This window comes from Mya arenaria, chromosome 3 (assembly GCF_026914265.1).
Source record: "Mya arenaria isolate MELC-2E11 chromosome 3, ASM2691426v1".
Taxonomy (NCBI): Eukaryota; Metazoa; Mollusca; class Bivalvia; order Myida; family Myidae; genus Mya; species Mya arenaria.
In genome coordinates, this window is record NC_069124.1 from 36,889,958 (window position 1) to 36,903,014 (window position 13,057).

General features: G+C 35.2%; 1 protein-coding gene across 2 annotated transcripts in view; it reads right to left on the reverse strand.

Annotated features, from left to right (window-relative positions):
• Positions 1-4,089: 4,089 nt before the first annotated feature.
• LOC128227584 (uncharacterized) overlaps positions 4,090-13,057 on the reverse strand; it is a 59,258-nt gene continuing 50,290 nt past the window's right edge. For both annotated transcript variants that reach the window (XM_052938267.1, XM_052938266.1), the window contains 2 exons: positions 11,987-12,092; positions 4,090-11,246 (listed from right to left, as the gene is read on the reverse strand). In XM_052938267.1, coding sequence (XP_052794227.1) covers positions 11,166-11,246; positions 11,987-12,092 — 187 coding nt within the window. In that variant the 3' untranslated portion in view covers positions 4,090-11,165. The remainder of the gene's footprint in view (positions 11,247-11,986; positions 12,093-13,057) is intronic.

Genomic DNA, 13,057 nt, shown 5'->3' on the forward strand with positions numbered 1-13,057 from the left:
ATGGCCCTGAACAACATATGGATATGCGATAGCACGTGGTTGTCATGGATCTACGCGCAGTGATCCAGTTAATGTTAATAGTCAAATCGGTCAATTCAAATAGTTCTAAGGAGAATGAAGCATTATTTCTTGAATGGTGCGTGAAAACTGTTTTATAGTGACATTTGAAGCGAGAAGTAATTAATTAGCGTTCTAAATATTACCATAAGACGAGATTTCCTTCATTCTACTGACGACAGTCTTCAACAAAGGAGGTAATTACAATGAGGTGACCATTAGAAAGGAGTTCCATACGGGCATTTTATCTTCGCCCGTGGCCAAGATAAGAATATCTAGCATGGTTAAATTATTGGATCTACTTATCTGAGGTGGGAGAGTACAGCATCTAATTCACTATTTGTTAACCACAATTCTTACAAAGTTTGTACATCTTCTCCAAATTGGTCAATAGGATAGTTAGAACACGGAATATACAGCTGATATATCTATTTGCTTTCAATTGTTTTAACTAAACGATCATCATCATCACAGGAAAGAGGCGAAACATATGAATTCTGGAAGCAAGTTCCTTCTTGTCACATTATAAACAAATTATCTTCAGGATGAACTGAACTCTTGTTTTTTACATGTGAAACAACGCGTTTTAGTTTCAGTGCTTTATTCTTCGTCCATACCCAAAAGATAAATCAACATATTCGAGTAGAAAATCGCAGAAACAATCTCCGCATTAAACAACGCAAAGATATGGACCGAATGGTTTTGTAATGTGGTTGCAAGTCTTGATTATCAATGACATAAATAACGAATAAATATACAAAGAATGGACAAAACAAACATTGAACTATCAGTGCATTCCATAACAAGTTAAAAAAGCCAGGCCAAACTAGAACTGTAAGCCATAGGCTAACGAATACCCCCCACCCCTCCATGTCTAGGTTGTTTGCCCTGGAGTTAGGCCGGACAAAGCTAATTTTGCCTACAAGGGGAGATAACTCCAGTCAGGGTCATGTGACCTGTACCAAATTCACAGAGGCGAAAGTTTACAACATGGCCATTAATTTCTGAAAGTTTGATAAAGATTTGTTGAATAATAACAAAGATGAATCCCGGACAGGGCTTATTTTGCCTACTTTAACACATCAAGGGGAGATAACTCCAGTCAGGGTCATGTGACCTGTACCAAATTCACAGAGGCGAAAGTTTACAACATGGCCATTAATTTCTGAAAGTTTGATAAAGATTTGTTGAATAATAACAAAGATGAATCCCGGCCAGGGCTTATTTTGCCTACTTTAACACATCAAGGGGAGATAACTCTGGTCAGGGTCATGTGACCCGTACCAATTTCACAGAGGCGCAAGTTTACATCATGGCCATTAATATCTGAAAGTTTGAAAAAGATTTGTTCAATAACGACAAAGATGAATCCCGGACAAAAAAAAAACGGACGGACAGACGGACAGACAGACAGACGGACAACCCGATTCCAGTATACCCCCCCCCCCAAACTTTGTTTTGGGGGGTATAATAACATTAAGGTATTGAGACTTAAGTGCAAACAAATACATTTGCATTGAGGAGTTGTACTAAACATCCCATGTTCAAAACATCCCTGGTCATTTCAACATGGTGGACAAAACATCCCTGGTCATTTCAACATGGTGGACAAAACATCCCTGATCATTTCAACATGGTGGACAAAACATCCCATTCTTGACATTAGCTCGCGTATATGTTTGTCCATATGAACACACTTTTTCACAAATTATTACATTATTTCTAATTGTAAATGATTGATACTTAACTGTCAATGGGATTTGAGTGTCAAATCGATCTGGGATGTTTCGTCCACCTTGTCAATAATGATGTTGGAGGTTTTGTCAATGGGAAGCTTAGTCTAATTGGAAACAAATCTTTATTTAGATATGTCCAAAAGCTACTGTATATAAAGACCAGTGGACCCAATCACTATCGAGCATGCAATAATTTTCCTTGCATATCTTAAATTATCAATTTGTGGAAAAATGACGTTGAAAACGAACTTTGTACAATTACACCAAAAAGCGCGTGCGACGTTGTTTACTGACGTCATAGAGCGCAGTAACTAAAAATAGCGGGGTTTTTTACGATTATTTATTTTCAATTTTAATTATAAGTCTTGCAAACATATATATTTGATTGCTCTTAATTGAAATGGCATTATTGATTTTTCATAAACCATACAATAAATAAAATAAGAAGTGGCGCGTTGTTGCGCGTGAATCATCTTACTCGGGGTATGTAAGATGGGGTTTTCCAGCACTGGTCACATGACCGGAAACACACGTCCGGTATGCAAGAATAAAAACATTTGATTAGCACCTCCACACATTGGTAACGTATAAAGGGCTGCATCATATTTGTATCATTTAAAAAATTCAAATGCAGTGGATTTCTACCACAATTAACATTCTAAATGCATGAAGCACTAAATGCAAATGAGTGTAAGATAGGTTCATTTCGACCCGAGCGTAGGGTGTTTTGCGGAAACGAGGTTTCGCAAAACACCCTGCGCGAGGGTCGGGATGAACCTATCTTACACGAGCGGCTATGGTAGATGCTTTTTCTCCCAACTCAGTTAAACAACAGTAAGTAACAAGAGCCGTCGTTAGACAGCGTGCTCGACTACGCCGCTTTTATTAAGTGCATTGAATGAACGGTATAGAAGGTTTTTTTTATTAAAATCCCAACTTGCCCTTAACTTTTACTTGCCTAAAACTTTAACCTAAGTCAATCAGGTGCCATAACTTGTATTAAGGATATGGAGTTATGTAACCTCACTGAGTAACGGCCCTGAACAATTTTGTGAAGTATTAAGTCAATTGAATGAAGGGTATAGAAGTAATTAATAAATATCCCAACCTGCCCTAAAACTTTAAACTAAGTTCCATAGTCAATCAGGGGCCATAATTTGTATAAAAGATAATATGGAGTTATCTAACCTCATTATGTGATGGCTCTGAACAACTGTGTGAAATATTAAGTCAATTGAATGAATGGTATTTGAGTTTTAAGTGAAAATCCCAACTTGCCCTAAAACTTTAACCTGCCCTAAAACTTTAACCTAAGTTAATCAGGGGCCATAACTTGTGAAGTATTAAGTCAATTGAATAAAGGGTATAGAAGTTATTTATGAGTTTTAAGTGAAAATCCCAACCTGCCCTAAAACTTTAACCTAAGTTTCATAGTCAATAATGGGCCATAATCTGTGTAAAGAATAATATGGAGTTATCTAACCTCATCATGTGATGGCCCTGAACAACTGTGTTAAGTATTAAGTCAATTGAATGAAGGGTATTGGACTTATAAGTGAAATTCCAACTTGCCCTAAAACGTTAATTAGACGCCGACGCCGGGGCGAGTAGTATAGCCCACCTATTCTTCGAATAGTCGAGCTAAAAATGTGCTTAGTGAAAATAATTGCATATGGATATGCGATAGCACGTGGTTGTCATGGATCTGCGCGCAGTGATCCAGTTAATGTTAATAGTCAAATCGGTCAATTCAAATAGTTCTAAGGAGAATGAAGCATTATTTCTTGAATGGTGCGTGAAAACTGTTTTATAGTGACATTTGAAGCGAGAAGTAATTAATTAGCGTTCTAAATATTACCATAAGACGAGATTTCCTTCATTCTACTGACGACAGTCTTCAACAAAGGAGGTAATTACAATGAGGTGACCATTAGAAAGGAGTTCCATACGGGCATTTTATCTTCGCCCGTGGCCAAGATAAGAATATCTAGCATGGTTAAATTATTGGATCTACTTATCTGAGGTGGGAGAGTACAGCATCTAATTCACTATTTGTTAACCACAATTCTTACAAAGTTTGTACATCTTCTCCAAATTGGTCAATAGGATAGTTAGAACACGGAATATACAGCTGATATATCTATTTGCTTTCAATTGTTTTAACTAAACGATCATCATCATCACAGGAAAGAGGCGAAACATATGAATTCTGGAAGCAAGTTCCTTCTTGTCACATTATAAACAAATTATCTTCAGGATGAACTGAACTCTTGTTTTTTACATGTGAAACAACGCGTTTTAGTTTCAGTGCTTTATTCTTCGTCCATACCCAAAAGATAAATCAACATATTCGAGTAGAAAATCGCAGAAACAATCTCCGCATTAAACAACGCAAAGATATGGACCGAATGGTTTTGTAATGTGGTTGCAAGTCTTGATTATCAATGACATAAATAACGAATAAATATACAAAGAATGGACAAAACAAACATTGAACTATCAGTGCATTCCATAACAAGTTAAAAAAGCCAGGCCAAACTAGAACTGTAAGCCATAGGCTAACGAATACCCCCCACCCCTCCATGTCTAGGTTGTTTGCCCTGGAGTTAGGCCGGACAAAGCTAATTTTGCCTACAAGGGGAGATAACTCCAGTCAGGGTCATGTGACCTGTACCAAATTCACAGAGGCGAAAGTTTACAACATGGCCATTAATTTCTGAAAGTTTGATAAAGATTTGTTGAATAATAACAAAGATGAATCCCGGACAGGGCTTATTTTGCCTACTTTAACACATCAAGGGGAGATAACTCCAGTCAGGGTCATGTGACCTGTACCAAATTCACAGAGGCGAAAGTTTACAACATGGCCATTAATTTCTGAAAGTTTGATAAAGATTTGTTGAATAATAACAAAGATGAATCCCGGCCAGGGCTTATTTTGCCTACTTTAACACATCAAGGGGAGATAACTCTGGTCAGGGTCATGTGACCCGTACCAATTTCACAGAGGCGCAAGTTTACATCATGGCCATTAATATCTGAAAGTTTGAAAAAGATTTGTTCAATAACGACAAAGATGAATCCCGGACAAAAAAAAAACGGACGGACAGACGGACAGACAGACAGACGGACAACCCGATTCCAGTATACCCCCCCCCCCCAAACTTTGTTTTGGGGGGTATAATAACATTAAGGTATTGAGACTTAAGTGCAAACAAATACATTTGCATTGAGGAGTTGTACTAAACATCCCATGTTCAAAACATCCCTGGTCATTTCAACATGGTGGACAAAACATCCCTGGTCATTTCAACATGGTGGACAAAACATCCCTGATCATTTCAACATGGTGGACAAAACATCCCATTCTTGACATTAGCTCGCGTATATGTTTGTCCATATGAACACACTTTTTCACAAATTATTACATTATTTCTAATTGTAAATGATTGATACTTAACTGTCAATGGGATTTGAGTGTCAAATCGATCTGGGATGTTTCGTCCACCTTGTCAATAATGATGTTGGAGGTTTTGTCAATGGGAAGCTTAGTCTAATTGGAAACAAATCTTTATTTAGATATGTCCAAAAGCTAACAACATCATTCAGGCCAGAGATGTAATGTTTGATTATGCCAACATATACATATTTTTTATTCTTAAGATAAATAATAAAGCCCATCCACTTGCCTCATTTTGTATACATATTTGAGAAACTAAAGACAAACTATCTTTGGCCTCAAATCGAAACCGAATACCACTCTCGCTTCATATTTATCACAGAGTTCAGATTAAATAATAAAATAACAAACATCCAACATAAAAAACAATAACATTTTTAACATCAGTATAATTAATATCCTCATTTGGAATAACAAATGTCAATAAAAAGAAAAAAAAAAAGATTACCTAAGAGATGATATCATGAATCATGACTAATATTAACACATGTGTAAACCAAAAGTAATGCATATACAATTTCATTGGCCAAGGATTTTTTGTTAGTAAAGAGCCTTGACAAAACATCCCATGCCATTTTTTACTAGGCTGCCAAAAGATCCCACTTCATTTTGACACGGTGGACAAAACATCCCACATCATTTTGACATGGTGGACAAAACATCCCATTCAGGTTTGTCACCCTGGACATCACATCCCATACAGGTTCGCCACCATGGACATCACATCCCATACAGTTTTGCCACCCTGGACATCACATCCCATACAGGTTTGCCACCCTGGACATCACATCCCATACAGGTTTGCCACCCTGGACATCACATCCCATACAGGTTTGCCACCCTGCACATCACATCCCATACAAGTTTGCCACCCTGGACATCACATCCCATTAACAAATAAATTTTAATGTTGTTCCTTGAAATTGATAAATGTAAACAATTGAATGAAATGGGTGGTAGTAAATTTTAATATGAAGAGAATCTTTCACAATTATTTCACAGAATATGAACAATATAAAGAGTAAGACAATTTAATTATAAGTGTCAAGAAAACATATTATACAGAAAAAGTCTATGTGATCTCATGTACAGTATTGAATGTGATGTCCAGGGTGGCAAATCGGTATGGGATCTTATGTATACTGTGTCAAAATGATTTAGGATCTTTGTCCATCTTGTCAAAATGATGTGTGTCTTTTGTCAACCGTGTCAAAACGATGTGGGTCTTTTGTCCATTGTGTCAAAATGATGTGGATTTTTTGTCCACCATGTCAAAATGATGTGGGTCTTTTGTCCACCATGTCAAAATGATGTGGGTCTTTTGTTCACCATGTCAAAATGATGTGGGTCTTATGTCCACCTGTCAAAATGATGTGGGTCTTTTGTCCACCGTGTCAAAATGATGTGGGTCTTTTGTCCACCATTTCAAAATTATTTGGGTCTTTTGTCCACCGTGTCAAAATGATGTGGGTCTTTTGTCCACCGTGTCAAAATGATGTGGGGCTTTTGTCCACCGTGTCAAAATGATGTGGGGCTTTTGTCCAACGTGTCAAAATGATGTGGGTCGTTTGTCCACAGTGTCAAAATGATGTGGGATCTTTGTCCACTATGTCAAAATGATGTGGGTCTTTTGTCCACCGTGTCAAAACGATGTGGGGCTTTTGTCCACCGTGTCAAAATGATATGGGGCTTTTGTCAACCTTGTTAAAATGATGTGGGGCTTTTGTCAACCATGTCAAAATGATGTGGGTCTTTTGTCCATCATGTCAAAATGATGTGGGATCTTTGTCCATCGTGTCAAAATGATGTGGGATTTTTGTCCACTATGTCAAAATGATGTGGGTCTTTTGTCCACGTTGTCAAAATGATGTGGGTCTTTTGTCCACCATGTCAAAATGATGTGGGATCTCTGTCCATCGTGTCAAAATGATGTGGGATTTTTGTCCACTATGTCAAAATGATGTGGGTCTTTTGTCCACGTTGTCAAAATGATGTGGGTCTTTTGTCCACCATGTCAAAATGATGTGGGTCTTTTGTCCACCATGTCAAAATGATGTGGGACTATTGTACACAGTGTCAAAAGATGTGAGTCTTTTGTCCACAGTGTCAAAATGATGTGAGATCTTTTGTCCACCTAGTAAAAAATGGCATGGGATGTTTTGGCCATGGGATGGTTTGTGTTACATTATTGTATGGAACAAAAGTACCCCAGTGTGCAAGTGATTTGTAAGAATAACATCCGTAAAACAAACTTGTCTGCATAAAAGCTAAGGTTTGGGAAAGATACATGTCCAACTAAAACAGACAATTGTAAACCAAAAAGTCAGTTTTCTTCAGACTGATTGCTCCAATGGATTTGTTGTTGTTAGTTTTCATAAAAATCAAACTTTTCACATAATAAAGCAAATAAATATATTCATCTATATCTAGAGAAACTATTCGGTTCAATGTGAATGATTAAAAGAATTGACAAGATACTAAATCGGAATAAGAACGCCCTAATGCTAAATACCTATATGTTCTTTGTTTGACAACAGATCATATTTAATCCAAGTCCAATTGTGCTTTGTCTTAGGTTATCATGTGTCTTGTTAATCTCTCCATTGGGCAAACAGTTATGAATATATATCAGGGTGGTTCAGCGTCATATGAATTGTCCAAATGATAAAATTATGACTGGCAGTTCAATGATTAACCATTTGTAACCATTCATAAGTATAGACTTCTTATTATGATGAGCTGATATTCATCTGTTAACTTGGTATTAACTGAACAATTATGTGAATCTTTGGTACTTTGATGATAAACTTTTATGAAGGTTTAAATAAAACGGAATAAAAAATGCATAACTATGATTGTTTATATCAAATTATAAGCATTCTTCATATTTTAGTGCCAATAGCACAATGTGGATTTTCAATGCACAATGATGTCAATTTAATACAAAGTATGTATATATTTCAGTTCATGGAAAACATATCAAAGTATTCAGGGAATACTTCTTGGTAATACTTACAATGACAAAATTGATTGCAACATTGTACGCAAAAATATGATAAAAAAATCTCTGCAAGGACAAAAGCTCCAAGGAAATGACATCATTCATATTGATCAGAAAGCAGAGTAACATAGCTGAGCTCTGAGTAACACACATTCGCAAACATATATTTATTTAGAAAAATAATTGTAATTTAATGTTAATTAGAAATAATACTTAAGAAATAATATTAATAACAGTCTCATTAATATTACTATCCTTTCTATTTATCTTAAATATTTCTATTTCATGTGTTATATTGAAATGCAAATCAAGCATTCAAGATTATGACTGATTGATTTAATGATTGATGGATGGATTGAGACATTCTAATTTCATTAACCGTAACAATAAGTAGTTGTACATGAATTATACAATAAAAAGTAAACATAAAATATCCATGTCACATGTACTTGTATATATATATACAGTCACATGTACTGGTAAGTATCACAACAGAGTAAGATGACCATTTTCACATTCTAGTTAAATGGTCATATTTTACATAAATATATACATAAACCTGCCTTGCCCAGCAAGACAGACAATAGCAATTATTATAAAGGGCATTTGAGGCCCTAGATTGCATTTCTGGGAAGCTTTAACAAATTGTTATCATATTTTTTAAGGCCATATTGACTGATTTGACAACTGTTTTATATTTTTTTCTAGCCACAGAATCAGCTGATTTTGACATCAATACATTCAATTCAGTCATTAGATACCTCACAATAAAACAATAGTAGATCTCAGTCATGCTGAACACTGCCATCTGATCTTTTATCGGCAGTCTTATATCACTGATTTTGAGACATTTTTGCAAATTTTGGCTCATTTCAAGACAAAAAATTAAAAAGATGTCAAATCAGTTAAATAAACTTATGATAAATGTGTTTTTTTCTGTAAAAGCAAATGGTTCTGCCTATTACTAGCATATGCTACATTTCGTCTAAATAATTTAATAAATAATTATCCACACTTTTAATGAGCACTTGTAAGCTGAAAATTCAGTTTCAATAAAGAATTGAAGCAGACTAGTTTGAGTTTGAGCCTTGTTTCACATATCAACTGGGACCATATACACTAATTTCAAGTGTCTTCAGTTCATACTCAAAACTGCACATCTGTTTCTTTCATTGAAAAATTGATATTGGATATTCCATGACTCGAGACATGTGTGTTGTGAGGATTCAAAAAACATACCATTGCTTACAAATTATCTTATGCTATTTAAGACTTCAGCATTCGCAATCAGGAGCCCAATTTGTAAATAATCTAAACTGTAAAGTGATATTATCTTAATATGATAATTTCTTCATTTTGCTATATTCATGAGATCCGAACTGAAGTAATAAAGAAGTCTAAAAATGTTGGCATTCCGGCTTGACAATTCATTTGTGAGTAAGATCCTTAAATGAAAATCAGACTCTAAGTGTTAGTGAAAATGGGTCCTGATAGTGATTATCTTAGCACAGGGATGCCACTCATCTTAATACATCTAAACATGAGCACTCTCTTGCCCTTATTCCTCAAACAATCTTTATTTTTGTTATGGTAAAAGATTTTGAGTATTTACATTTTAAGGAATTTTGAGACTTTTGGTACTTCTTTTCTTTTCGTAAAAGCAATTTGCATAATTTGATTTAAGTGTGATACACTCCAGGGTCATATTACAGAAGCATCTTAAGTTAAATTGTACATTTTCCTTTTTTGTCACCGGTAGAAAGTGTCAAGGTAGTGTATATTCTGCAATTAAAATATGGAAATATGAGTTTAAAAAAAATGAAAAATCCATTTTAAGTAATTGGTTTTTTCAAGAAATATAACAATTCCAATATTTATTCTTTAAAACATGTTAAAATTTTCTTTAGATGCTTCTATAATATGGACCCTGGTCTAACATAAGCATGTTCCTCATCAGTTTTTTTTAAAGTTTAGGCCAGGCCCCAAATTATATATGCTCTTTCGAAATGCAAAGCAATGAAAGTCATGGAGAGAGAAAAGTGTGCATGTGAAAAAATAACTTTTACCAATATGGTAAACAAGAACAAGAGCTGTCAAAAAGACAGTGCGCTCAACTATTCTGCCACTTTTAAGTTAAAGGATTGCAGAATTTTGGTGAATTGTGCAAGGATCATTGAAAAATTAGATTACATGCAAAACCTGAACCAGTAAAAAATAAAGGGGCAAAATTTGCATTATATACATGATAGAGTTATCATACTTGATATGAAGTTTCAAAGTTACATGCAAAGCCTTAACCAGAATTTCTAAGTCAAAGGAGAAAGGGGCAAAATTTATATAATATGCAAAATAGAGTTATCTTGATCAATGAATAAGGTTGGCTCGTTAAGTACCATTGTATATAGTCGCAATGCAATACATCTTGTAGTTGCTGAGATATTAACCTATGTGGCCTTACATTAATAACCTTAACCAGAATTTGAATAATAAAGGCCCACATTGAATTTGCACCATTTTCAAATCAGTGTTATCTAACTTCATTAATTTAGTAGATTGGATAGTTGGGAACACACATGTCCAGTTTCAATGCATTACTTGATGTATTTGCTGAGATAATGACTTATTTGAAGGTGCTTACATGCAAAACCTTAACCAAGGTGTGACCTGACACCGATGCTAGTGTGAGTAGTATAGCTCTCACTATTCTTTGAATTTTGGAGCTAATATAACTTTAACAAGGCAGCATAAAATATATAAATATAACATAACCATAACTATTTACATTCAATAAAAAACATTCATGACATTCAATGCCATAATTCGTTTGCTTTTCAAATACCCATGAATATAATGCTTGTTTGATTAGATGTGGCACAACTCAGCTGTTGTCTGCAGCTTTCTCTTGGGGCACTCAACATTTGCCAGCTTTGCAAGCCTCTTCAGCAGAGTTGCTGAAATATCCCTTCTGTAAATGTTGTAGACTGGAATTTATCTACAAAATAATATTGATTTGTGATTGTTAAATCAAGAAAAGATGGGGCATATTTTACATTTAAACCATGGCAATATAGCTGCTAAAACAAGTAATACAATCCTCTATCAAATTAATTGAATTATGCGCACATTTATTCGTGAAAAGTGTATTGACTGTTGATTGACATACGGTACATATATTTGTCTTCAATCATTTCACTTATATGAATGTGAATTAACACTTCATGAGTTATGATTTACATCTCTTTTGTGCTAAGAGTATTTAAATCTTATTGAAGGATATAAATTCCACCTAATATCACATCTGCTGAAAAATTCACAAGAAGCCATGTCATCAAAGCAAGGTCATAACAATGTACATTGCCATTGGACAATAATGTATATATATACTTTTAAACATGAAATATTTCATAATGTGCTCACATATTTAGATATAAAGAAGTACAGTTGAAACATTTGTCTCAAATCTTGATAAATACAGCAGATCACAAGTGTATCTTCCAGAGAAGTTATGAATTAAAAGTTAACAATGAGAATGTTATCAACGTTGTTAACTTTAAAAATGTTCTGAAATCGGCCAAATGAGTGATTCATTTCATCTTACAGCTGTCTTCAGAATTAAGCTAAAATGAAAAGGTATATTTGTATAAGGGCAGCTCGCTGTCATGTCAACAATACTTAAATTCAACATCTTAACCTATGAACATAGCCTAATCATAGGTGGTATATTTAATGTACCTCTTGCAGGATTTTTATGTTTGCCCTCAATACATTGTGTATATGCTGGGCCGTAGAGTCACGAAGTGAAGACTGCATATCCATCATATCATTGTAAGACTTGTACCTGAAACAATCCAAGGGCAAGTGAACTATGCCTTGTGTGTAGTGCATTAATCATTAAAAAGGAACTACAAGCTATGCAAAATATGCCGATTGATATGCTATTTATACAGATCATTTCAGCAAATATATAGAACACAGGTAACCCTAGAAATGCCGCAATGGGACGAAACCAGGTTTTTAATATGGGAAATCAGATATTATAGCCAAAATATTTCTTGTATGAGTTAGGAACAAGAGGCCCATGAGGGCCTATGCTCTACTGGTATGGCTCTTGAGGTCATTATCAATCCAGAGCATGTATGTATGGGTAATAGGCAATGAACATATAATTTTTGTGTTTGAGTTAGCTGAAAACATTGCGCCTTTAACATCTGAGGATTGAAAATGTTGTAAGAAGATTACCAAACCTGTGAACCCCAGGGTGTGCCCAGTAATTACCCCAGGGGAATAATTAGAACAAACATTCACAAGCAATTGCGTTAGATGGATGCACAAATGACAGACACTTCTGGTCTTTGGCCAATAGAGCTAAAAATGGCCTTTGGCCAATAGAGCTAGAATCAACCAACCTCTTTAAACTGTAATTTTTATCTCTTTCAACAATGGCAACGGACAGTACAGCATAAAACCAACTGCATAACCAAAAAACCAAGTTGTCTCTCTTCAATCCTAAACTGCTTAAAATGAGTTTCTGGTTTTCGAAAGGAACCATTAGCTCTGATGGATATCTAACTACTGTACAAGTTTCATCGAAAAACTGAAGACTGTTTCATGTTCACAAGCAATTGTTTACAGATACACTGATGCACATACAACGTACACAATACCATAGCATAAGCTCTTGGCCAAGTAGAGCTAAAAAATTAACAGCCTTAAGAAGTGACCTTGACCCCAACTTTCTCAAAAGCAATCACCAGACTAGCTCTTCAAATTTACCTACACATTTACCTTCATCACCATCCATCA